Source organism: Crocuta crocuta, unplaced genomic scaffold, assembly GCF_008692635.1.
Source record: "Crocuta crocuta isolate KB4526 unplaced genomic scaffold, BGI_CrCroc_1.0 scaffold273, whole genome shotgun sequence".
In the NCBI taxonomy this organism is placed as follows: Eukaryota; Metazoa; Chordata; class Mammalia; order Carnivora; family Hyaenidae; genus Crocuta; species Crocuta crocuta.
The window spans coordinates 4,393,714-4,418,643 of record NW_027529425.1 but is presented as its reverse complement, the minus strand read 5'-3'; the positions used below and the strand labels follow the sequence as shown (position 1 = coordinate 4,418,643).

At 54.8% G+C, this 24,930-nt stretch overlaps 1 protein-coding gene across 4 annotated transcripts in view; it reads left to right on the top strand.

The window, feature by feature from the left end:
• The window catches only part of SDK1 (sidekick cell adhesion molecule 1), a 518,084-nt gene that overhangs the window by 468,015 nt on the left and 25,139 nt on the right, over window positions 1-24,930 (top strand). For 3 of the 4 annotated variants that reach the window (XM_077758766.1, XM_077758768.1, XM_077758769.1), the window contains 5 exons: window positions 7,916-8,031; window positions 9,597-9,783; window positions 11,308-11,445; window positions 16,829-16,990; window positions 17,855-17,980. In XM_077758766.1, the coding sequence (XP_077614892.1) occupies window positions 7,916-8,031; window positions 9,597-9,783; window positions 11,308-11,445; window positions 16,829-16,990; window positions 17,855-17,980 (729 nt within the window). The remainder of the gene's footprint in view (window positions 1-7,915; window positions 8,032-9,596; window positions 9,784-11,307; window positions 11,446-16,828; window positions 16,991-17,854; window positions 17,981-24,930) is intronic. The other variant, XM_077758767.1, reaches the window with a different exon arrangement.

Genomic DNA, 24,930 nt, shown 5'->3' with positions numbered 1-24,930 from the left:
GATCTGGGAGGAGACACCCTGCCATCCACCCCGTAGCATCCTTTGTCTTGGCTCAGATTTGCCACGTCCCAGTGAATGTGGGGCTCAGAGGTTACCTTCATTTTACAGGTGAGGAAAACGGAGGCATCCAAGCTTCCAGAAGGTTCTCCAGGGAGGCTCAGCTGGTCAGAGGTGGCAGGATACACTAGCGTGGCCACCTCATCCAAGGCAGCTATTTTTCTCAGATAGGAAGGCCTTCTGGAATCAAAGTCAGGACAGAAAGATATAGGGTTTCTAAAATTGCGGGGGCGCCTGGGTGGCTTGGTTGATTAAGCGTCTGACTTCAGCTCAGGTCATGATCTCACGGTTCATGAGGTTCACATTGGGCTCAGTGCTATCAGCGTGGAGCCCACTTCAGGTCCTCTGTCCTCCTCTCTGTGACCCTCCCCCATTTGTACTCTCTCTCTCTCTGGAAAAAAACAAAAACAAAAAAGCATTTAAAAACAAGATTTATCCATTCTTTATAAAAATGAGAGGACCATGACTCATCTGTCCCTTGACCCTCACAGGTATCCCAGATGACCAGAATCTGGTGGCTGCTCCTGATGCACCTGATAGTTCCAGGGTTACATCATAGGGACAAGCTCAGGAGGCTGGTGGCTGGGCACATTCAAGGACATGACAAAGCAGCTTAGCAGGCAAGGACCCCCCTCCCAGCCCTGCCCCTTCTTTACTGACAGCAGTTTCCGCAGACCAGGCCCAGGGGCCGAACCCAACTAGTGCCTGTTTTTGTAAATAAAGTTTTATTGAGACTCCCATTCATTTGCTTACTGCCTATGGCTGCTTTTGCTGTGCAGAGGCAGGGTTGAGTCGTTGCAAAAAGACCTTGTGACCCTCAAAACTTAAAATGCTGTCTAGCCCTTCACGGAAAGCTTCCCAATGCCTGTTCCTTGACACGGCCTTCCACTTATGTAGACCCAAGTTCAAATCCAGCTCTTCCTGGGGCAAATAATTTAAGTCCCTTCAGCCTTAGTTTTCGAAGGTATGAAATGAGAATAAACATCCTTCCTCTCGCTTGAGTTCTGCGAATACAGTCTGCACAAGATGCAGTTGATTAATCAGGGACCTTACTTTGTGTTATACAAGCCACCAGTGGCTATGACACAGCCATGGGTGTCAGGGCCTGGGTCTCGCTCTGGCGGGAAACTGATTGCATAGGCAAGGAGAAACCCCAGCAACAGGTGCCCAGCAGCACAGCTGGCTTGTCTGAGCGGTTCTCACCTCTGCTCCTCCTGCCAGTGGGTGGTGGCAGTCGGTGCAGGCAATGGCGTTGGTGATGGTGGAAAGCAGGGAGTGCCACTGGATGGAATCAGATGTTCAATGCTCACCTTTATGACTGAAACAGCTGTGACAGAGCTATGTTTGCCATTATGGGTTTGAAACTCTCTGACCTCAACCTCCCTTCCTTTCAAAACAACTGTTTTGTTTTGTTTTTTAAGTTTTTTAAATGTTTACTTATTTATTTTGAGAGAGAGAGAGTAGGGGAGGGGCAGAGAGAGAGAGAGGGAGACAGAGAAGCCCAAGCAGGCTCCACATCATCACCACCAAGCCCAATGCAGGGCTCAAACTCATAAACCGTGAGATCATGACCTGAGCCAAAATTAAGAGTCAGCCAGCCACTTAACCGACTGGGCTTCCAGGCTCCCCAAAACAACTGCTTTTAAACCACAGTTTTGTAAAACCAGAGTCAGGATTGCAGCTGCTGTGTGATCGCAGATCAGCCCATGTCCCAAGCTGAGGAAGACTGAGTGTCCTTGGCATACCTTTGCTGCCCCAAGTTCCCTGCTTGAGTCCCCTGCCTGGGGCCCTCTCCCCCTCCCCACACGGGCAAGCTCACTCTCTCATGACTCAGAGCCTTCCTGATCTCACTCTTGCCTTCGCTCTGGAGGCACTGGGAGGAGAAACTCTCAAAACGCCCACAGACTTCCGTAATTCCTGCAGCACATCTACCGATCAGAAGGCCGGGAGCAATGTTCTGCTGCACCCTCACGGTGCCACACCCAGAGCTGGGTCTGGGCCAGTTACAAACACATGTTGGACATAACAGTGGGTTGTCGCTTGAACACTATGAAATCCCACATTTACGCGGGGCACTATGCCAGATTCAAGCCCATCCATCAGAGCCCAGAACGTGGAGACTGGGCCTAGGCTGGGCACCTTTCCTAGAGGAGCTCATGCTTATTGGGTATATGGGTTCGCTACTGCTGCATAACAAATGCTTCCTGCATGGCTGCTTTAAACAGCACACGCGTACCACATCGCAGAGTGCAGGGGCCAGGCATCCAGGCACAACTTAGCCGAGCCCTCCACCTTGGGTCTCTCCCAAGGTGCCAGCTGGGGCTGCCGTCTCATCCAAAGGCTGGACCAGGAAAGGGTCACTGGTATAGTCATTGGCAGGACTCTGTCTCGGGGCTTTGGATGGAGGCCATGGCGAGCCTCTCAGTGGGGCATCTCCCTGCATGGCCGCCGGCTTCGTCAGAGTGGGTACAGGAGAGGGCAGGACAGAGGGCCGCAGGAGGAGCCCTAGCTGTACAGCGACAGTCTCCTGTAAGCTCATCACGGTGCCACCGCCCACCACATCTACCATGTTCTGTGGTCAGAAGCAAGCGTTCACAAGAGGGGATTACCTAAGGGAGAGTGTGGAGAACAGGAGGCGGGTCCTCGATGCGTCTCCATGACCCAGGATGCCGGCGTCCACGGCTGTGGAAGGCAGAATGCCCAGGACACACTTACGCGGCTCCCAGTTCATGAGGGAACTATGAGGAGAGATGGACATTTAAACATGTCGGCACATGGTGACATAATTACCCACAGTCCCCACGGGACACAGGCCACACAGGACCAATGTGCCGTCCACGCCCACTGGGCGATTCACTAGTCAGTGAGTGCAGGGAAATGAGCTCGGAGCAAGACACTACATTTAAGCACCTTACAGAGTGCCTCCTCCTTGCTGACTGCCGAGCTGTGCCCCCTCAAGACTTACCTCATTTTGTCTCTGAAACCTGCTGGTTCTGGTATTTTCTTCTATTTTCAAAGAAACAGGTTCAGGGAGACTGAATTGTGTCCCAAAATTCTCTGTCCAGTGAGTGCTTTTCCTTCAATCTCCCGCCTGCAGCCTCTGTCGCCTGGAGTCCATGGCATTGATTACTTTGAAAATGGTTTTCTGTGACCAGTTTCCTGATTTTTCTTGTTAAGCTTCCTTAGAGTTGTGTTTGTTCTGGCTCAGCAGTGAGCTGATTGGAGCAAAGACGGGCATTCAAGCTGGAGGGTGGGGCGCCAGCGTGGGTGAGATGGTGCTGGGCTAAGGGGCCGCACCAGGACCCTGAGATCCCTGAATCCCCTGCCCGCCCCCAGGCAGGGTGCTGGGAGCCGGGCTGCCAGGCTTGGAGTGTGGGGTGAGTGGGGCTCCGGGGCCAGTCCCTCCTCTCTCTGGCCCCNAGCGAGAAGCCTCCCACCGCTTCAGGCTGTGAGGGTGAGGTGAGCCCAGACACAAAGCTTCAACGCCACCCTGGGCGCCTCTGATGGGCTGCTAGGGTGCCAGCAGCCGGCAGACTATATGAGAACCCGCTACAGAAGGCACTGCAGATTTCTAGAGAGGACTGGAGGTTGAGGAAGGGGCGGGCCACATCTTCTGTGTTCATTACAGATTTATAAAACATCATCTTCTCCCTTTGGACCATCTGCTACAGGCTTTTGTAAAACTTTACTAGGTGATGTCGCACAGAACAGTCGCTGACAGACCCTGAGTTTCTCTAGTCGGCGGCCTCCTGGGGCGCCCCGGGCATCAGACTTTAGGTTTGGTGATGGCAGTGATTCTCCCGTCTTTCTCCTGGGGACCGTGCCCCTGCCCAGAAGTGAGTGAAGCCTTTGTGTTTGTGGGCCGTGCCCACATTTTGAGATTCGGCTCCTTCCCCACTTCCTGTGCTGAGTCATTGCTCTATCTCCAGTTCTGACTTAGCCCCCACTGAGCTGAACAATTGATCCAGTTAAGCCTCCTTTATGTATGGCAAAGGCCCCAGAGGTTAGATAATTACCCCAAGCTGGAGTCTGTCTCCGGGTGTCCTGGCTTAGAGGGACAGCTGTGCTGGCAAAGTGGGCTGAGAAGGTAAACTACTTTAGAGCATTCTGTTTTCTATTTCCTCCAACAGGAAATCAGAAAGAGTGTTTGGCCAGAAAGGGGTTGATGTAATTACAGTGAACTGAGGAATGTGTAATTTTTTTTGATTTTATAGAGAAGTACTTAACCTCGTTATATTAAAATGTTAACAATGATCCTCAAAGTAACTGTTAAAAGTTTGCTCTACCCAAGTAATGAATCACTGGGTTACAAAAAGTGAAAATAGAAACCTAGCATTAGCTAGCATGATCCAGCACGGCCTAACATAGCCTCGCATGGTCTGGCATGATCTAGCATGATCTAGCACAGCCTAGAACTATCTAGCATGGCTTCCCATGGGTCAGCACTCATAGATGCCTGGCATGGCCCCAGGTAGCACTGGCATCTGGATGACCATCTGTCCGACGTGACCCCAACAGGTACCCTGCCTTGTCACTGTTGTACCTTTGCCCTTCCCATTCCTGTCTCTTACGTCGTCCCTGCTTCCCTGGCCCACTGTCCCATGTTAAATCCCCCTCATTGTTGAAGGGTACTCTAGGGTACTTTGTTTCCAGGGAAGAGCCCAAGTCCCCTGCCAGAAGTGACTTCCCGTGGCCCTAGGAACCTGCCCTCACATCACACCCTGTTTCGTGATCATTGTGATCTGTCTCTCTTGTCCCACCTGTTTCTATGCCTCTGTACCCACCCACCCCTCAGCACCAGGCCAAGGGCCCAGTTGACATTCAGAAAATTCCAGCACGTTGTGCCGTGGCAACAAAGTATGACTGTGGCTGAAACACCAGCAGCAACTTCTCTCGCATGCATTCCCCGTCCTCCAAGGCAGCCCTGTCTCTCCCACTTCCTGTCATCTTCTTTCTGAGGCAGAGACTGAGGGGTCTGTCCCCGTGCAGGGTCTGCTGTTCAGGTGGCTATGGGAAAAGAGGAGGTGGCCTCTGCCAGGGAAACTTGTGGAAACTTCTGCTGGGAGGCAGCCTATGTCACCCCTGCCCACATGTCACTACTGCTCCCCTGTCATCCACCAAACTAGGGTCAGAGGGGGAGACACGTGAGTCCCCACAGGTGGGAGACCTCCACAAGCCGGACAGATGACCCTCCCACGGGAGGAAGGGGTGTTTTGAATGGGTGAGTGAGTGTGCAGAGTTAATGCCTGTGGCACAGAAGATATTCCCTTGCTGTTTCAAACACGCACTCATCCCCCACATACCTTTATGGACCTGTTTTCTTTTCCATGCTGTGAGCACACTGTGCCTGACCAGCTACCTCGCCTTGGAGCAGAGGCTCTTAAACGCTGACATGGGAGGGTCTGCCGCTCAGGACTGTTAAGTGATCAGGTCGACTCAGGGTCTGGGGGGCAAGCAGCTAGGCGGTCATACTCTCTGCTCCCCGGCAAATTAAGACAGAGCCAGGGACATCCATTTTGTTCCAGTGGCTGTTTGTTCCCCGGGGACCGATGTCTGAGCCACACCGGGGGCAGCGAGCCCAGCCAGGGGTCGAGTAAGCTGCTGTCCCACCCTGTGGGGCTTGCCTGCCAGCATGCAGCCCCCCCGCACCCAACCTGTAGAGCCTTCCTACGCAGCCAGAATCGCAGAAGATTCCAGAAATCTCCAGGTGCAAGGTGCCTGTAGAAGCTCACTCCCTCTGGTAGCTCTGTGGCCACCAAGGACTGGCTTATAGCTGTGGTGGCATCACCAGCCCTGACGTGAGATGTGCAGAGAATTTCTCCTCTGCACCTTCACCTTTGCAAACCCCCTTCGGAGCAGTTGCAGGCAGTCCGGTATCAGCAAATGCCTGAGTGCGCTGTGCTGAAATGCTTCTCAAACCATGTTCTGAAAGCATCCTGGTCTGATATCTGTGTTCACCGTCATCGCTCCACGATGACGAGAACCACATTTTGGGCCGGACACCAGCAGAACGTTCCGGGGTCAGGTCGTCCTGCCGGAGCGGAGACCCAGGAGCTTTCGGGAACCTAAGTCTCGAAAGATACATGCTTTGCTCTGTGTTTACACACATTTCTCTCTTCTCTGCTTGTGTCATCATCTAAAACATCCTCGTTACCTGTGGCATGCCACAGGACGGCCGGCGGGCACATCGGAGCGTCTCAGCGAGCCCCATACTCGACCCGCAGCTTTTGTCCAGGCACGTGGCCCCTGAATTCCGGGAGCCGCCTCGAGCCCAAGGATGCACCTGTTTCTGTGGACCCCCGTGTCCAGAGAATGGCCGTGGGCCCGCGGTTTGAAAAGAAAACCTTGGGGTTGGGGGCAGGGGTGGACCACGGGCACCGCAGACGGTTCTAACCGACTACCGGGGTAATGGCCATGCTCAATTTTGCCTTTCACGTTTTAATTGTACAACAGTAATTTTGCGATAGAGTTGCCGATGGCAAACATGCAAAAGACATTAACTTTATTTATGTTTTGGATTATTAATGTGGCTGTTAAAATTCCTCCAGTTAGTTTTGATTGAATTGTTTTTTTGTGTGATTCTGTTGTTTAATGGAGCGGTAAATAAGAATTTCTGATAATGAGGCCGAGCATCTGTCACAACAACCTGGTGCGGGTTATTAACATTTCCATTAACGGCAGGGTGGGCAGCGACAACACGGGAACCGCACAGTTAGAACAAAATAAATAGTCGGTGTCAGGCTGAGTGGGTGTTAATTACTATTTGATTCTATGCTGGGGGGGAGAGAGGGGAAGGGGTGACTCTCCAAGGTCGTTCTCTCCCGAGAACCAGCATGCTGGACTGTCGCCCTCAGACAGTGGCCGTTCCATCGTCTCCATGCGTGGCCAGAAATGTACTTGAGTCGAAAGGTGGCGCTCCTGGGCCCGCAGGCCAAGGCCTCCCAGATAGTTCCCGGGCCTCCAGGGCCCAGCCTGGCACCCGTGTTGGGGTACGCAAGGGCGGGAGAAGGGAATGGCTCCCGGGAGGCAGAGAGCAGTGCGTCCTGCACAAATGCCTGGTGAGGAATCCGGAGACGGAGCGGAGACGCATGTCGTATGTGTGCACATGTGCTCTGGGTGCCATCCCAGCTTCCCCAGGGCTGCCTGCTCGGCCAACCGCCACAGTGTCCTCCCCGCCTCTCCAGGCACAGTGTGGTCCCCAGGGCGGGAGGGCAGGGTCAGAATCGAGGACCAGGTCCTCAGAGTTTGAGCCATAAGGAGCCTGGGTAGGGGGCGGGGGTGTGGACAAGGGCGGGCTGCTCCTGTCACCACTGGAAGACAGCCCTGCGTCTGCAGACCCCAGACCCGGGGAACTGGGCTCCACAACACAAGATTCCGAAACTTGGGACAGGCACACAGATGCCTTGTTTTCTCCACATTGCACCACGAACACAGCAGCAATGCGCATAGGGCCAGCAGAGCCCGCAGCACGCTCCACGACAGGCTCCCCACGTCCCCTGTGGGTGCTGAGACCCCAGAGGCCTCTGCATGCAGCATGCGTTGACATACACCAGCCCTCAGACTAGCCTGCCAGCCCCACCCCACGCGCCACTCCCACCCACGAGACACGCAGATGACCAGATCACACTCTTGTTTCTGAACACTCTGCCAACCGCGTCTCAATATAATTATTATAATGAATATAATCTTCTTTGTAATCCTCCAGATTCTAATTTATGCCGACTCAGAACGTGATTCTGGGAAGGGCACGTGCAGCACTCCCCGGTGTAGAGGCTGCATGGCCCCGGGGAGGGAGCGCTGGGGCCCTGCACACACCAGCAGCCATCTCAGCTGCTCTCCTGTGCCGCTCTCTCCCCAGCCCCGGCCATGGCCCCGCAGAACGTCCGGGTGACCCCGCTCACAGCCAGCCAGCTGGAGGTCACGTGGGAGCCGCCACCGCCCGAGAGCCAGAACGGGAACATCCAAGGCTACAAGGCAATGCTCTCTCCTATGGTTTGGCTCCTCCTTCCAGCCCACTTGTAGGCCAGGAAAGCGGCCTCCATCCCCAAAGTTCTAGGGGCTTCTCTGGGACCCTGGCTGCTCCCAGGGCTGCCACTCTCGGCTCACTCCGTCCTGTCTCCACCCCCGCCCCCCTGGGCTCACTCCATCCTGACCAGCCCCCCCCAACTCACTCCTTCCTGTTTCTCAGCTCACTCTGTCCTGCCCCCTGGCTCACTCCGTCCTGCCCAGAGAGCCACAGTCCATGCAGAGCTACTGGAGCAGGCCTAGCCTGACCTTGCCTCTTGGCCTGGGGGAGGGGCCAGGTTCACTGTACAGCCGGCTTGCACCCAGCAGCACCTCCCTCTCAGGCCCTGCCAGGCACCCTTCCTATTCCTGCACCCGATTTAGGAGCCTCCTGTATCTCTGCTGATAATAAGACAGAGCCGGCTGCACCTCTGCCCTTGGGTCTCTATTGAATATTTCGTGAGGCCGAGGGCCAGGCCAAGAATTTGCATATCTAACAAGTTCCCCCAGGGTGTGTGATTCCTGGGGACCCCACTTTGAGAACCACCACACTAAAATTCCGCATAAGCTAAACATTTCAGAGATGGGGTAAAGGAAAGACATAAGACCAATGAGTAATTACCCGGAGTGGGTTCTTCAGGGGGCAGGAAGCTCCTTGCACACCCGTCCGGAAGGCCACGTTTACAGAGGGAACTCAGAAGGATCAGCTCAGAACACCCTGCAGAAAGCAGCCCGGGACTGTCCCTTGAAAACGTCCCCTCTTTCTCCTGAATGACTCTCTTGGCTGGTGCATCGGAGCCCAGGTCAGTCAGTCATCAGCTCCTGCGGGCCAGCCTGCCCTGATGACTATCGGGCCAATTAAATGTCCATTTAAAAATGATTTTGGTCCATGTTTTATGAAAATAAATACCTTCCTCCATGGCAAAGCTGTTACAGTGATTAATGAGGTAACAGGAAGTCTTATGAGCTTGGAGGCAAGATGCTATTTATGTATGTCCAAAATATGTTTTCTAATTTCCTTAATAATAAAGACATTGAACTTGGGTATTGATCCCAAGTTAGTAAGGCCCGCTCAAGCGTAGGATCGGATTTGCTCAGTTCTGAGAGCAGGACTGGCCCCCATCTAGTAGGCGGGAGTCAGCAATGCCGGTGGCCATGAGCCAGCATGGGGGCAGGAGAGCTGTCCCCGGGTCTGCAGCTGGCTGCCCAGTGGCCAGCCGCCCTGATGGCCTGGCTGGGCTTCGGCCCCTGGAGCCAGGGTGGATCCACGGAAGGCATGCTGTCTCTGGGTGGCCGGCTGGCCAGGGAAGCGATCCTGGCCACCTCCTCCAGCCTCTGTGCCCAGGCACCAAGTCTGCCCATGAGCGCACGAAAGCCTGGTGGGCGGAAGTCAGTCCAGGAGAAATGCATGGCCCAAGCTCCAGTCCTGCCTTGTGCTCACCGGGCACCTCCCCCACCAGCTGAGAAACAGAGGGGCGGCCACCCCTGCTCCATGGTCCCGTGGCCTGCCTCCAACCTCTGGCTCTCTGTGACAGGTTTACTACTGGGAGGCAGAGAGCCAGAACGAGACAGAGAAGATGAAGGTCCTGTTCCTGCCGGAGACAGTGGTGAAGCTGAAGAACTTGACCAGCCACACCCCTTACCTGGTCAGCATCTCGGCCTTCAATGCAGCTGGAGACGGGCCCCAGAGCGACCCCAGGCAGGGGCGCACCCATCAGGCCGGTAGGAGAGCAGCGTGTTTCCTTCCCACAGGCTTCCGCTGGGTGCCTGCTCCCACGGCCACTGGGGTGGCGCCGAGCCGGGCTGGATGAGCCACCCCCTCCCTGTCCCCACAGCCCTCCTGCTCCGCCTGACCTATAACACATGCCCCTTGTGAGCCTGGGGCTTCCTGGAGAGAAAGGCCTGTGTCCCATTCATTTGCCTTCCCCAGCGCCCAGCCCTGGCCTGCTGCATGGCAGCACCCAGTACCCGTGAGACGGCCATGAAGAACCATTTCCCGCCCACCCCAGTGGACCCTCCCGGCTAGCAAAAGGCAGGAGGGCTCTGCATCTGCACCCAGGCCTCCTTCCGGTTTCCTCAGGGAACTTCTTACTGGGGCCTCGGCACCGGGGGTCCAGATGCCTGGGGAATGAGTAGCGGGTACTTCTGGGGTCCCCAGGTTTCAGGGGCAAAGACCACCAGAACAGCTTGCAGCCACCTCTCAGACACCTGCCCCTGGCCAGGCCCAAGAACTCCGCTGCAACGTGCCTCGCCGCCTGTGGCCCCTTGTGCACACACACAGCACGTGACTCCCTTTCATAGCTCCCAGCTCCCCAGCAGCCTTGAGAACATTAGGAAGTGGTCAGGAATTCCAAGGGAATATCAGCTTCTCCCTGGTCCCAGGGAGTGAGGGACACACTTTGTGGGACCCAAGAAGTGCGAGGCTGGGAAAGTCAAGGTGACCTGTCCTGCTCAGGGCTCCCAGACATCCTGCGTCCTTCCCACAAGAGGACTGGCCAGTGTGCAAGGATTGTTTCCCCTGGGTCTCATCCAGCAGCCAGACAGGGGCCGTTTCTAGAATCCAGGGTGGGTCACCTGTTCCTCACCAGCTCACCGGGGACCGGGCAGGTCATGAAAGGACCCCCAGAGACAGGAAGGAGAGCAGACGGGGGATGCCTAGGACTGACTCGGGGTGCAGCTCTGGGCACTGACCCCCACACGGAGCCCAGGCAGGGAACAGTGAGCAGGGTCAGCTCCCCGGCTGCCTGCCAGCCCCTCCATGCCCACAGCAGCTTCTTGCAGCCCAGGAGGCTCACTGGGCCTCCCTGTCCACAGCTGGAGGGCAGACACCATGCGGTTTCAGAGGAGGGCCTGCTGCGGCCCTGCGGGAGAGGCCAGGAGAGGTGGGCGCTCTCCCCAGAGGAGCGAGACAGAAGCTGCCGGACTCCTCCAGCAGATGCTAGAAAATGGACTATCTACATTTCATTCTCCTCTTCCATCTGTAACTTGTCTTCACGCCTTTGTCACTGTGTCTCTTAGGCTCCTCTGTGTCTAAACCCCATCTTCTTCTCTGCTCTTCTCAGGAGGGTCCCAGTTTCTGATTGATCCTCAGAAGTTCAGAGATGGTCAGCAGGTCTTATTTTCATCCCACGGCATTGAGACTCTTACAGAGTTGAAAATAACATCTAAAAACACTTTTATTGTAAGTGGAGGCACAGACACATATGGAACTGATCTAGAAAGCCCCTTTACCTTCTATTCTTCCAGCCCCTGGGACCCCCAGCTTTCTGGCATTCTCAGAAATCACCTCCACCACGCTTAATGTCTCTTGGGGCGAGCCAACGGCAGCCAACGGCATCCTGCAGGGCTACCGAGTGGTCTACGAGCCCTTAGCACCTGTGCAAGGTAAGGCCACAGGGGCGCATGGGGAGGGCCAGCCTCATAGCTGCACAGAACTCTAGTCTGCGGGGTGAGGAGCCTTGCCCACTGGAAGCCTGGGCCCCATAGCTGGGACGGAACCAGGGCCTCTATGCAAGCCTGCGACAGAACACCCCTCTCTCCTGTCCTTCCTGAGATTCTGATCCCTGTGGTCACCACTTGTGAGGACCAAAGGACAGAGGCCCCCCCATGGGCACACCCTGGGAGAGGCGATGACTGCCCAGCATCCACAGAGACATCTCTGCTAATGCCCTGCCTTCATTCATTCACTTGCGTATCTATTAAGCTCCTGCTGCATGCCAGGTAGTGTTCTAGATGCAGGAACCCAGAGCTGCAGGAAAGCAGGGGTCTTCACTGAAGTGTGTATCAAGATCCTCCCTTCCCTGCATCCAGGAGCTTGTATTCCAGCGAGGTTTGCAAACAAACACGATCTGATGGGGACCCAGGCACACTGAGCTCCCAGTCCCGGGGGAAGGTCTTTCTGCAGTGCTCTGGCCACTGGGGTCAGGGCTCGCAGGTCCCAAGGTTGGAAGAGGAGTGCAGAGGAGGTCGTGCGTGATGCTGCCCCATGGCCGGCAGCGGGCCATGTCACGAGGGCCCTGAGAAGGTGTGACTCACACGGACCAGGGTCCTTCTGGCTGAAACCACAATCTGAATGCCATGGGGTGAGGAGATTGATCGACCAGACTCCAAACTTCCAGGGATCCATCAGGGGAAGGGCAGAAGAAAGGTTTAAACACAAAAAAGGCAAGAGACACTGTGAGGAGGGTGTAAAGCCCAATACTAGATGGAGACAGAAGAGGAGACGTGGAAGCTTCTGGAGAGGAGGGGTTTCAGGCCCCATGCAGAGGCTTGGGCCTTGGGAGCCCTGCAGCAGCTGCGGCAGCACCTGGCGGGGGGTGGGAGCCAGGGGTCTGGGGGTGGGGGGTGGGGGTGAGGGAAGGAGCCCAGGGAAACTGGCCCACGGCACGTGAAGGGGGCAGCGACAGGAGTGCATCCTCGCCATGTCATCCCAAAGCCCTGGTCCGCCCCTGCTGCCTTCCTGTCTGTCTCTGGTGCTGTTTAATTTCTGGCCAGTCTGCCTCTCCCCCCAACCCGCTGCTGCCTTGCTGTCAGAGGGCTCTGTGGACATTCCTTCTTGCCCACTGTGTGCCCGGCGCCAGGGACAGAGGAGGGCGACCAGCCCAAGGCAGGCTTCCCCCCAGAGATGCACACAGCCAGACTGTAAATGTTATAGATTATTTAATGTCTAGGAGGAAAAAAATAGAACCAACACATCAAATAATATTGGCGCTCCATTTAAAGCTGTGATAAAAGTTTCCTTTTAAAATAAGTACATTCGAGTAAAACAGGGTTGATTTGAGGAAAATTTAAGCACTAGATTTTATTTCATCGGATCTAAAATGCCATTATCGACTCTAAGATTCATTGTTATTTTATGAAGTGCTAAGAAAGAAAAAAGGCTTGCAGCAAACGGCAGGCCAGAACGTTGGTACCATCAATCCCATATCAGAGGTGGAAAACCGTGAGGGGAGAAAGTTCCAGACAGCCGGCGCGCTTTGGTAAATTACAGCAGAGGCAGTATAGGCGTGCATTTTGTGAAAGGGCGGGGGGCACGGGACGGGCCACGCCTGCTATGTCCTTTTCACAGCCCGGTGCTTGTGTGGGGAGCAGGTGGCCTGGGCGTGGCTGGGGTTGGGATCCCAGTGCTTGCTCGCGCCACGTGAACTAAGGGCAGAGACCCATTGGACCCCATCCGTTCTGCTGCCCAGTACTCTCCACATGCTCACGTGCACACACACTCACAGCTTCCATGAGCCCACGCTGTGGACGCCTCTTAACTAGTGCCACGCAATGGAGGAAGGATGGCCAAAAATCATGGTCCTAAGAGACCTTGGGGCCCCTCCTCAAGAGAGTGCATTTTCCTGCACTTCCTCAAGTGATTATTCTGCATTCATGGGCTTGTAGAATCTCTCTAGAAACTCCGAGGCGTGCAAGCCTCTTCCTCTTGTAAAGAGGTATTTGCCATCTAGCCAAGACCGTGGCCCTGGCCTCTGCCTAGTCAGGAGCCGCAGTGGGCCCTGCTTCTTGGTCCCACAATCTCTGCATTTGTGATGTCCTCAAGTCCTGCTGGCTGGCCACACATCTTTCCCCACGGCCTCCCTCACCCTGCAGGGAGATGACCCTGCACATCTGGCTCCCCCCGGGGGGTTGTCGGGGCCGTGGTCTCGTGGCCTCCCTACAGCTGCACACGCATGGTTAGTGGACGCCGTCCAGATGCCCAGCGCCGAGCAGGGACGCGCGCTGTCTCTGAGTCCTCACACGGCGGCCAGGGCCTCTTTTACTTGCACTTCATGAGAAATCAGTCTCAGAGCCCATAAGATGGCTTCCCAGGGCCGGCAGGTGGAGACAGGGGACACGCGCAGGGTTTGGCCCCAGGTGGGCTGGTTCGAGAGCCTCACGATGAGGAAATGTCTGGAACACGTGTGCTTTGGGAGGACACGTGCCACGAACGTCACAAGGAAGCGTGAGAAGCAGTCATCAGCCTGTCACAGCCACCCATGGCGCTTGCCCCCCTCCCCCTCTCCCCCTCAGTCTCCCTCTCCTCCTCCCCTCTCTCATGACAACAGTCAGAGCCGCTTGGTCACAACCATCTTGCCTTTTTTCACAAGTAATAAGACCATCTGTCACCCCATCGTCTCTCTCGTCTGTCAGGAGGGCTGTTCCTTCTGCTTGGATTCTCCTGGCTTTGGCTGTGAGCGTGATGTACTCTGGAATCAGGGCAGGAGAAGGCAGGGACTCGAGCAGGAGAGCCTTACCGGAGGCCTCTCTCTGCCCCAGGCCCTTTGGGGGCACTGTGACTCAGGGCTGGTGAGGGGATGAGCCAATCTCTCAGTTGAACGTAAGGCCACACTGTCCGATCCTGAAAAGGACCAGACTCTCCGGGTGGCTCAGCAGAAGGGAGCTTTGGGACATACAAAGCCTGTGCCTGGCTCAGGTCACAGTGCCCAGCGTCTCCAGCCGCTCATCAGGCCCTCGCTGCCCCACCTCCGTTCCCAGAGCCATCTCTCTCCGAGAAGCATAGGACCTCCTCCCCAGGGCAGCGGCTGGCCAGTGTGATCAGCGTACAGGCCTCCCAAGTGGGGGCCTCTAGGACAAACCCAGCACTGCCGCCTCCACGCTGGATCGGAGTTTCCAACAGGGATTCACGGGGGCGCCAACCAGGTCCTCAAACAATTTCCAGGTCTTCACAGTGCCTCCCGGAATCGCTGCCTCTCCAGGAGGTGCTGTTGCAGACGTAGTAAAAGCCCTTGGGGATGAGAATCCTACCAGCTCTGCTGTAAGGCGGCCCTTGTGCAGGTAGCCACAGACTTGGTGGGCTTGTCCCTGCGGCAAAGCCAGGGGAGGAAGGCCCTAGAATGGTCATCTCATCCGCTACCCGTTCTGCTGGCTGGTTCTCCTGCCTCCTCGCCCAGGCCCCGGGCGATGCAGGGGACACCGTGGGTGGACCCCCGGCCAGCTGTTCCTCAGAGGGTTGAACCTGGTGCCGCCGGACCCTGCCATCCCTCTGCCAAGAAGATGGGCCCGGCCCCTCCCATGCCATCCCCGGCCAGTGCCCTGGTCACAACGGGGGGCACCAAGCCACACGGAGTAGGACCCGTGTTCTTAGGGAATGGATTTTACAGCAGAGTTACTTTTATGCTTTTTAAAATGTTTTAAACGGTAGTATTTTATGTGATTGCACCCCAGGGCTTTGCAAAATGCAGGGCACGGTTTACAAATGGACTAAATAAATAAGATTCTGACATAGTCGAGATGCAGGGGAGGCCAGACTGGCTCTACCTCCTAGTGGGATCAAATTCACAAAACCTGTACAAGGCTTTGTTTCTGCTCTGGGGAAAAGGAAGGCACTTTTAAATAACAAATAAAAAAGGGGCAGGGGGCTGTCCGGAAGGATCTTACATCCAGCGGGACCCCATCCGTTTGTGGACGATGGTCAGCATGTGTGCAAACTGGCATCCTCAACCCCCTTCCTTGAGCCACACAGGGTGAGGGCCAGGCTCCCTGGGCACAAATGGCCCTGTTTCTCCACAGAAAAGCTCACATTTGGAGGTCACTGTAACGCAGACAGAGCCCCTCTGAAATCATCTGGAAGGGAGTCATTTAGCAGAATCAGTGTTCTATAAAAGACAGGAGAGGAACACGGTGAGCCAGCTGGGAGGTCTTTAGAGAGAGCTGCAGGACGAGACACTCGCTTTGATGACTTTGAGAGATGAACCCATTTTGTAGTAAGGACACACTTTGCGGGGCTCTTCTGAGGTCAAGCCCACACAGGGTTGGAAGGTGCCGATGGCCCAGCTGTTCACACTGAGGGCAGGCCCGGCGGTGGCCATGGCGGGCAGTGCATTCACCGCACGCGTGGGCCGTGCTCAGGACAGATGCAGGCGCCAGGTAGTGCTCCCGGCAGGCTCCGCTGACTAGTATCAGAGGGGCCACCTGTCCCTGCCCCTCAGAGGGATGAGCCATAGACGCCCATATGTTGGAAGCTCTCAGAAATCCTGAGTCAAGAGCTTACGAGGCTTTTTTGTAATATATCATCTTCAAACTTATTTAACCAGAGAGCCCCATCTCTGTCCCAGAAAATGCTGCATTTGTATGATTCTCACTGTGCATCTTCCTCCCAAAATACTGAATCTCACTTCCCCAATTACACTGATTACAACCAATACTTTCTCTCCATGTGTATGAGCAAAAATGTATCACTGCCCATAGTTCTCTGAGTCCAGGCAGTGATATTTGCAGCAACAGCCTTTCTCCATCCTTGCTTCCGGGTCCAGGAGAGAGTTCTCACGAGTGGCCGGAGGCATTTAGACCACTGATTGGCCAACCCAGTTGGACAGGAGACCCCCCAACTGGGGGAAGCCCGGCTTTTAGCTGAGATGAAAGTTCCTGCATCATCTTCCCTGTTCTCTCCTCCGAAGTCAGGAAGCTCCAGGTCACCTACACAAGTGACACAGAGCTTGGTGCAGCTCGGAGCATGGTGGGAGGGGAGGGGGGCCCAAGGTGGGTGGGAGCACGGGGGCCTCCCCGATATGGCGTGGGAGACGTGGGCCACCTCCCTGCGCCACGCTGCAAGGCTGGCTCTTCGGTTTGTCAGCACCACTTATCAGGCTTAAACTCTAATTACACTTATCTGTGCTAAAAATTGCCTATTACCACCACTTAAACCCCTCCTAATTGTAAGAAATACTTCCTTAGCAAGCTGGGGATGCCGTCCTTGCTGCCATGGTGGTACCCGGCCCCTTCTCTAACCCCGGCCCCTCCTGGCCTTTGCTCTTGGTGGTTCCAGGGGTGAGCAAGGTGGTGACAGTGGACGTGAAGGGGAACTGGCAGCGCTGGCTGAAGGTGCGCGATCTCACCAAAGGAGTGACCTACTTCTTCCGAGTACAAGCGCGGACCATCGCCTACGGGCCCGAGCTGCAAGCAAACGTCACGGCCGGGCCCACTGAGGGTAAGTGGAGGCCCACATGGGCCCCACAGCCGATACAGTGCAAGCCACTCACCCCGGGCCTTGTCCAGTCAAAGGGTCCCCCCTCACTGCCTGCCAAGCAGCTCTGGCCAACCCAGAGTGGCCATAAACTCAGGAATCTTCCCGCAGTATGGGTGTCTCCAAACACCTGTGTTAGCAGCAGTGTCTACAGGCAGGCTTGTTAAATGCAGATGAGCAAATTTTTAGGTGTTAAGCATGTCAAGCTCGGGGCTGTTTTCTCAGAAAACTCAAGGAAAATGAATTTTCAAAATGAGATACACAATAAACATTTTTTTTTTTTTAAGTTTATTTTTGAAAGAGAGAGAGCATGAGTGGGAGAGGGGCAGAGGGAGAGAGAGAGGGAGGGAGACACGGAATCTGAAGCAGGGTCCAGGCTCTAAGCTGTCAGCACAGAGTCCAATGTGGGGCTCGAACCCACAGACTGGAAGATCCCGACCTGAATTGAAGTCAGAGGCTGAACCAACTGAGCCACCCAGGCACCCCTGATACACAAGAATGTTTTGAAGTGTTCACATCACAAAGAGGAGCCACGTGGCTTCCCACCCACCTAAACAGTTTTGGCGTTTGTTGACACCCTTAGCAAGGTGAGAGTGACAGGACCTAGGTTCACATGGTTCCCGCCCCACACCGGGCACAGTACGGGGCTCATGTCTGGGGACTCATGTCCGGTCAACCTGTGAGACCAGGGTGTCCTCCCCACATCTAGGATGAGAAGACTGTGACAGAGCGAGGCTAAGCCACATGACTAGGGAAGGAGCNCCCGCCATGGGATGAGGAGCCCCCAAGTGCCAATCTCCACTCTCCCCTGTCTCTTTTATCCCCCAGGCTCCCCAGGGTCCCCCAGAGATGTCTCAGTCACCAAGTCCACCTCTGAACTGACCCTGCAGTGGACGGAGGGGAGCGCGGGCAGGACGCCCACCACAGGCTACGTCATCGAGGCCAGGCCCTCAGGTAAGGGGGGGGCGCCAGGCACCTGCCAAGGAGCGTGCTCAGCCTAGTGGAGGTGAGTGTCAGGGCCCTTGGCCTCTCTCTAACGACGCAGAGACCACAAGGGCAACGCAATGAAAGGTGAGGTGCATCCCTCCCTCCCCGCCATAACCTCGCGGGCCTGAGATTCTCGATGGTTGGCCCCAGTACACGGGCCCCAGAGCATAGTCATTGTCATCCTCAGAAACACGTACGTGAAAATGCAGGGACACTTACAGACACTTTCAACTCCATTATAAGATCCTAGCATGTTCGCCCCAGGCCCTGCCTCTCTGCCCCGATGGCCCCAATGGACATAGCCCCGCTCCTTTCTGGTCATGATGCAATTTCATGTTCACATCCTCTGCCCATCTTGGAGGCTCCTGAAAATGAGCTCTAAGGTCCCTCCCGCCCTATCTGCCCGAAGAGCATTTTTGCTCTCTTCCTCCCATTCCACTGTAATCACTGAGCATGGATGGTATTGGAAACAGTGCCTGCTGTGTGGTGTTGGCCACTACTCCTTAGAGCTGGGGGGTGGGGGGGCAGCACCAAATGCAGAGGACGCTGAGCACGTCCACTGTGACCTTCACATGGTTGCACGTTTAATCGGGAACACCTGAGCATGGACACACAGGGTGCCCCAGGGCTGCGTGCAGAAGGCCCTCCGCCAGAGCCCTCTGCACGCGTGGGGTGTCATTTTAGTCGGATATTTAAAGAAGCTTTCAGACCAAAAGGGAAGGTCAGCAAAGTCACCTCGATCACTGCATCAGATGCCCCGCCCCACAGCAAAGTGCCTTTCAGAGATTACTCATTGTAAGCACCTCCTAGAACTTCTAGGTAGAAATCTGGTGCAGGAGACCAAAACAGGCCCCATGAAAGGCAATATGAAAAGTTCTTTGACTCACGAAGTCACCTGTTCAGCGTGCCAGCCCAAGGGGTCCTGGAGCTTATGCTGAGCAAGGCATTCGGCCTGTTCTGGAAACAGGGTCGCAGATCAGCGATGGTCCTCCTACGGCCACTGGGTTCCCCCACCCCGTCCCTCTGAAAGCAGGCAGCCCTGAGAGCAGACAGCAGGCTCTCTGCTGAGGACATTGGATGCTGGAGCACTTTGAGAGATGGGCGGGAGCCTCTAATACAGGCCCAGTGCAGTCTAGGCCCAGCCGAGGGCTGAGGATGCTGCACAAACCCTGAAGAAGGAAGTCGACACTTTCTCCCCAAATCTAGGGAGAGCGTCCACTGCAAAGGTTCCTTTGTGAGCTCTCAGGTCACCAAGGGCTCCTGAGGAATTCGGAGCTCCATGGATATCACTGACCGCTAACTGACCTTCAGCATTTTCTTCCCTTATAAACATAGGTGTGTCGTTTACTCTGGCTGCTGTGACCACGTACCCCGCACCCGGCAGCTTACCCCACGGGCACGTACCGTCCCGCAGGCGGGAGGCTGGGGGCAAGGGTGGCTAGGTCAGGGCCTGCGCGGCTGTGAGGGGCCCCTGTTCCATCCTCTCTCCCAGCTTCGGGTGGTTTTCCATCAACCCAGGGCCTTCTTGGGGTCGTAGCAGGGTCTCCCCATCTCCACCTTCTCCTTGTGTGCCCTCAGGCAAATTCCTGTGCCCAAATTCCCTGTGTATGAGGACACCAGCCAGTCATACCTGGTTAGGGCCCACCCCCAAGACCTCATCTTGACTAATTACATCTGCAAAGACCCTGTTTCCAAATAAGGTCACATTCTGAGACGTTGGGGATCGGGCCTTGACCACATAACTTTTGAGGGGTCACAATTCAACCCACAATAGTTGGGCTGAAACCACACAAGTAACTTCTCAACCTGTGGGATAGTCAGCGAGAGAAACTGCACACTGCTCCCCATCCTGGCCAGGGTAGGTGTTTCACAAGGTGGGGGACCTCACCATCCAGACGCTCCCTGGACCCTGTGCTCCAGCACAGCCCTGGAGAAACGCAGGCCTCTGCACCCCATCTTCCAAAGAACGATGGAGCCCAACAGGTGCATTGAAAACCACAAGTGACCCACACGGTCGGCTTCCCTAGGACACAGGTTGCTGTGAAATCCAGTTCCCTCTGGGAAATTATAGTCATCAGCAGCCTAGCTGGCTTCCTTTTTATTTTATTTTCGGCATCTGAAGCCATTCGGAGAAGGGGTTCTTCAGAGTTGGCAAATTGCCAAAGGGGTCCGTGGCACCAGGAAATGATAAGGCTTGTCCTAGACGACACATGTGGAAGACCCTTGCCAAGTCGTGTCCTTCTTCCTGGATGCTTGCTCCCCAGTAGAGTGTTAAAAACCCCAGTGGATGTATGGATGTGAGAGGCTGCGGTGGGGTCACTGGGGTTTCAACAATACTCTGTGTCTGGACCGTGTCCACATCAGCTCCCGGTCGCAATGGCATGCTGTCATTCCTCAGGGTGTCAACCTAAGGACACCAGATGCGGGACGCATGGCACCTCTCTATAGTATTTCCCGTACCTGTGTGTGGCTGTGCAGTTCTCAACATGAGGAGTTCAGCTCAAGGTTTTAAAATATATACGTGTGTCTGTTGATGGCGTCCTGTTCGTCAGGTGCAACACACGTCTTCGAGACAAGCATGTTCACGTCAGACATCAGCCATGGGGAATGTACCACAACAGGGTTCAGGCGTGTGGGCTCAGAACCCTGACAGTGGTGAGCATGTTCCGACACTTTCTGAGGAAAGAGAAGGTACTGATCCTTAGACTTGCCTGGGGAGCCATTTACTTTATGGCGGGTGATCAGATGCTCATGCCATCAGCTTGGCCAGGAGTGTGGCTTGAGGGAGTCCGCGAGGGGGTGTGTGAAGAAGAGCTGATTGGGGTGCCGGCCCGGGCCTCACACTGAGCCCCATGCCCAGAGGGCCTCAGCCGAGCGGGCACCTCCTGAGATGGATGGGACCCCGAACCCTTGGGGTCGGTGCCGCCTCGTGGAAGCCAAACCCAGGGACCAAGATGCCACAGGAAGCCAACCTGCGCGACGCTGTCTCGTTCATCAAGTGGGAAAGATTTTGCCTCCACTCGTGTCCTGAGACCGATTCCCCCTTTCAGACCGTCTGCCCCATCGGTGTGGTGCCTGGCTTTGCCATCTTCCCACAGAAAGGCCTCTTCCCACCCGTGACTGAGGCCAGCAGCAACGCAGAAGCAAATGAAATGCTTTTATGGATTGTCAATATTTAAACACCTTGCTGGTGCCTCAGGGCTTTGGATCTCAGCTGCCATCTATTACAGGCCTCATTACACAGCACATTAAACGCTCTATCTTATTTTCTCCACCGAAGCTCTCTGGCAAGGCCTTCTCCAGGCAGGGGCATGGGTGTCAGAAGGGGCGGGGATTTGGTGGACTGGCCTGGGTTTTTGTGAGGAGGACTTATTTTTGATTTGGCGGGGGGGAGGGGGGGGGCGGGAGCCACCCGGCACATGGATCCCTCACCTCTGGGTGCCTGGGAAGCCTGAGCCATTTGGCACTAGGTGGCCCCTGGGGCCCCTGCCTGTCTGCCCGGCCCACCATCTTCCCGTCCAGCCAAATCTCTGTCTCACCCCCGCAGAGGCAGGCGGCTTGTCAGCTGGGTGGCTGGTGCCTCGAGGTGGCCAGCAGGCTCGGGCAGCTCCTCCCCCTTTTGCACCCCCACTGTCACCCCTGCAATCTCCACCCTAACGTGGAGACGGAACCAGACGCAGCCATGACCTTACTGTTGGGCTAGGACCCAGAGTCCCCCTAACCCCGGGGAAGGGCGGTCAGGGAGCACCGATGCAAGGACAGGCCAAAGACAGCTGTCTCTGGCTGTGTGCATCTTTCCTCTGGATCTGTGTTGCAAAGTTCCCTGGAAGGCGGTGGAATCTATGCAGTGGGCACGTGCAGATGATTTATTTACACAAATTATCCCAAGGCCTTTTACTGTGTGGATCACGAAACCTAATTTACATATTTACACAATAGACTGGAATGGCAGTAAAGGAACTATAAATATATTTTCCTCTCCGAAGCAGCCGTGAAATACATATTTAGGATTTACCCAGTGCAGCAGACATTGTACTGCCTTTTTCACAAGCAGTGTCTTTAACCCAGAGATGAGAGCTGGTCCCTCCTCATCCCTGCCCCCGATTGGGACCTGCCCCATCCACGTTGAGTCCTCCAGGGAGCCCCCCGCCCCTTCCCCACTCATTTTGCTCCCTGTCAACCGCTGGCCATGGAATTTTCAGTTGAACAAAGAAAAAGTCAGTTTTTTTTCCAAAGGTTTTAAAATCCATGGAAATTCCCAAGTCAGCAAATTTAGGGGGAAGGTGGGGCGGGTTATGGGCACAGGTCCGACAGCGCCCTGGCCGGGCACTCACCCATGTCCACTGACCGCCCGTCCTCCCGGGTGTCCCCCCTCCCCCGCCCTGGGCTCGGCCTGTCACAGGCTTCCTTTGCTTCTAGACCTTGATCCCAGTTTGTCTCCTGCCTTCTGCCAGGATCAGATACAAGGGAATTTTTTTTCCTCCCTTCAGAGGTGTTTAGCCTCATGTTTGAGCCCCACCTGCTTCAGTCAAGTTTCAGACCAAGACTGACCATGGATACAAAGAGAAATGGCAGCACTTAAGAAATAAACAGCCGACAGGCGTCCGTTTGCTCTGAGCTGCAGGCTGACGGTCACGTTGTCGGCTGCGTGAGTTAGTGGAACAGAAACCTCGGGCCCGTGAGTGACAGTCTCATTCAGCACGGAGACCCTGTTTAATTGTCCATGAAATCAAACTTTTGTGTTGGCCTGGCGTCTGCCCGAATACCTGTGGCATGCAGCTCCATTCTGGGCGTTCGGGGGATAAATTGAGCCGGGCTCCATCTCAATTCAGAAGAGAGGTGTTCATGTTTCCATGTTTATTAGGACATCGTCTGGGAGCAGATGTGTCTCCCGCTGCCAGGCAGGGTAAAGGTCAGGACTGCCCCATTCTGGGAAATAAAGGCAGGCCTGCCATGAGGCAGCAAAACTCATTCAGACCAGAAAAGGGTTCTTTCCGCAAGGACCTTTCCTATCAGCCGTGTCCCCGTGTTTGGCGCACAGAAATGCCGTGCAGGCGGCTAAGACAGAGAGTTCATATTCTTTCCAGAAACACACGCCCGCGGAGGAGCCAGACCGTATGGCTTCTCATCACCTCCCCCAAGGCTGCTGGGACCTGGGGTGTGTGGGCACTGGGGGCTGTTTAGGGATAATTGCAAAGTTTCTCTCTTAGCGGTGTCTCCCCCAACTTACCTGGGGGGGGGGGGCTTGCTGGTGTTTGAGTAGCAAGAGTCCAAGGAGGTGCCCCCCCAGGCACCCAGGAATGGGGGCAGGCCCCACACACAAGTGTGATTGGGCTCACTCCCCCACCAAGGACGCCCTCAACATCAGGATCGCACCCCCAGGAAGTTCAACACCGCGGCACCAGCAGGGATCGTAGCACCAGGCATCGCCATTCAGGGGTGCAGCTTTGGAAGACATCTCGACATAGGAGCCCCCAAGTGGGGATGGGAAGCTAGGCCGGAGTCTGCTGAGCATCCCAGCAGGGGCCAGCCTCACCTGGAGTCTGAGGGCTGGCTGAATCAGAGCCCCAGAACCTCCCGCAGAATGAGCAAAGGCCCACACTGCTCTCAAGTGTCGATTGAGATGGAAATCCGGATGCCGAGGATTATCCCCATGCATGGAAAATCAGTTGCACAAACCTCATTATGGCTAATAGTTCCGTAATGTTATTTTCCCCCTAATTGGCAGAGATACTTTTCTCCATCATTGATTTATTGAGATATTTAACGGCATAATACAAATGAGAAAAAACAATCCATGGCGGAGAAACAGAGTGGACGCGTTAACAGCTGCCAAGTTTTCTTACCCGCTCATGATCACGACGGAAAGATCAGTACAGATAAAGAGCCCCGTGAATTACAAGCAAAGTCTAAAATGCCAAGTGTACTAGTTTTTGGCAAGGAGGAATTAAGCAAAATTAAAAAGTGAACATTTTCTTCTCGTAATTCAGAAGGAAATTCTCTTGGTCTGACTGTCCCTCCCCCAGCATTTTTCAGTGTAAACGGATAGCTAAATAAATTGCTCTGCATTGAGATTTTATATCAATATTTTAAAATGTTTTTATGAAAAATGCACACAATTCCTAGGGCTGTGACAGAGCACTTAAAATAAAATGTGGCCTTTAGGTGACGGTGGAGGAAGGGGAAATAATTTTTTTTTTCTTCAGGAGCAGGAAAGCATTACAGAAATATTAATGTGTCTGAGCAAAAGACACTCAGAGAAGCCATTCCAGAAGAGTTCAGACCCACTCAGAGCAGTCAGAGAATAGCTTTCACACTCAGTCCCCACACTGCAGTGGTTCAAGCAACAGCCAGTTTAAAAGAGCTTATATATTTTTTTTTTTTGCTTCAGTCTATTTTACAGCATAAAATTGTCTTCCCCTTTTAGAAGAAAAACACTGCAGGGGCACCCATGTGGCTCGGTCAGTTAAGCATCCTACCCTTGACTTTGGCTCAGGTCATGATCCCAGGGTCACGGGATCAAGCCCTGAGTCAGGCTCCATACCTGCTTGGGATTCTCTTTCTCTCTCTTCCTCTGCCCATCTCCACCATTCTCTCTCTCTCTCTTTCTCAAAAAAGAGAAAGAAAAACACTGCACTATTCAGTCAATATTTAAAGCCTTTTGAATAGCGACTTGCTCAAAGTAAGTGCTAAATAAAATGGTGGTGGTTATTTATGGAAAACCTGCTTGTGCTGGGCCCTGCAAAGGGCTATAGAGATATAAAGATGAATGGATAGATGAGTGGAAGGATGGATGGAAAGAAGGATTGATGGTGAAAGGGAAGGGAAGGAAGGAAAATGGGTGGATGGATGGATGGATGTATAAAAGGATTGATGGTGGATGGAAGGAAGGAAGGATGGATGGATGGATTGATGGA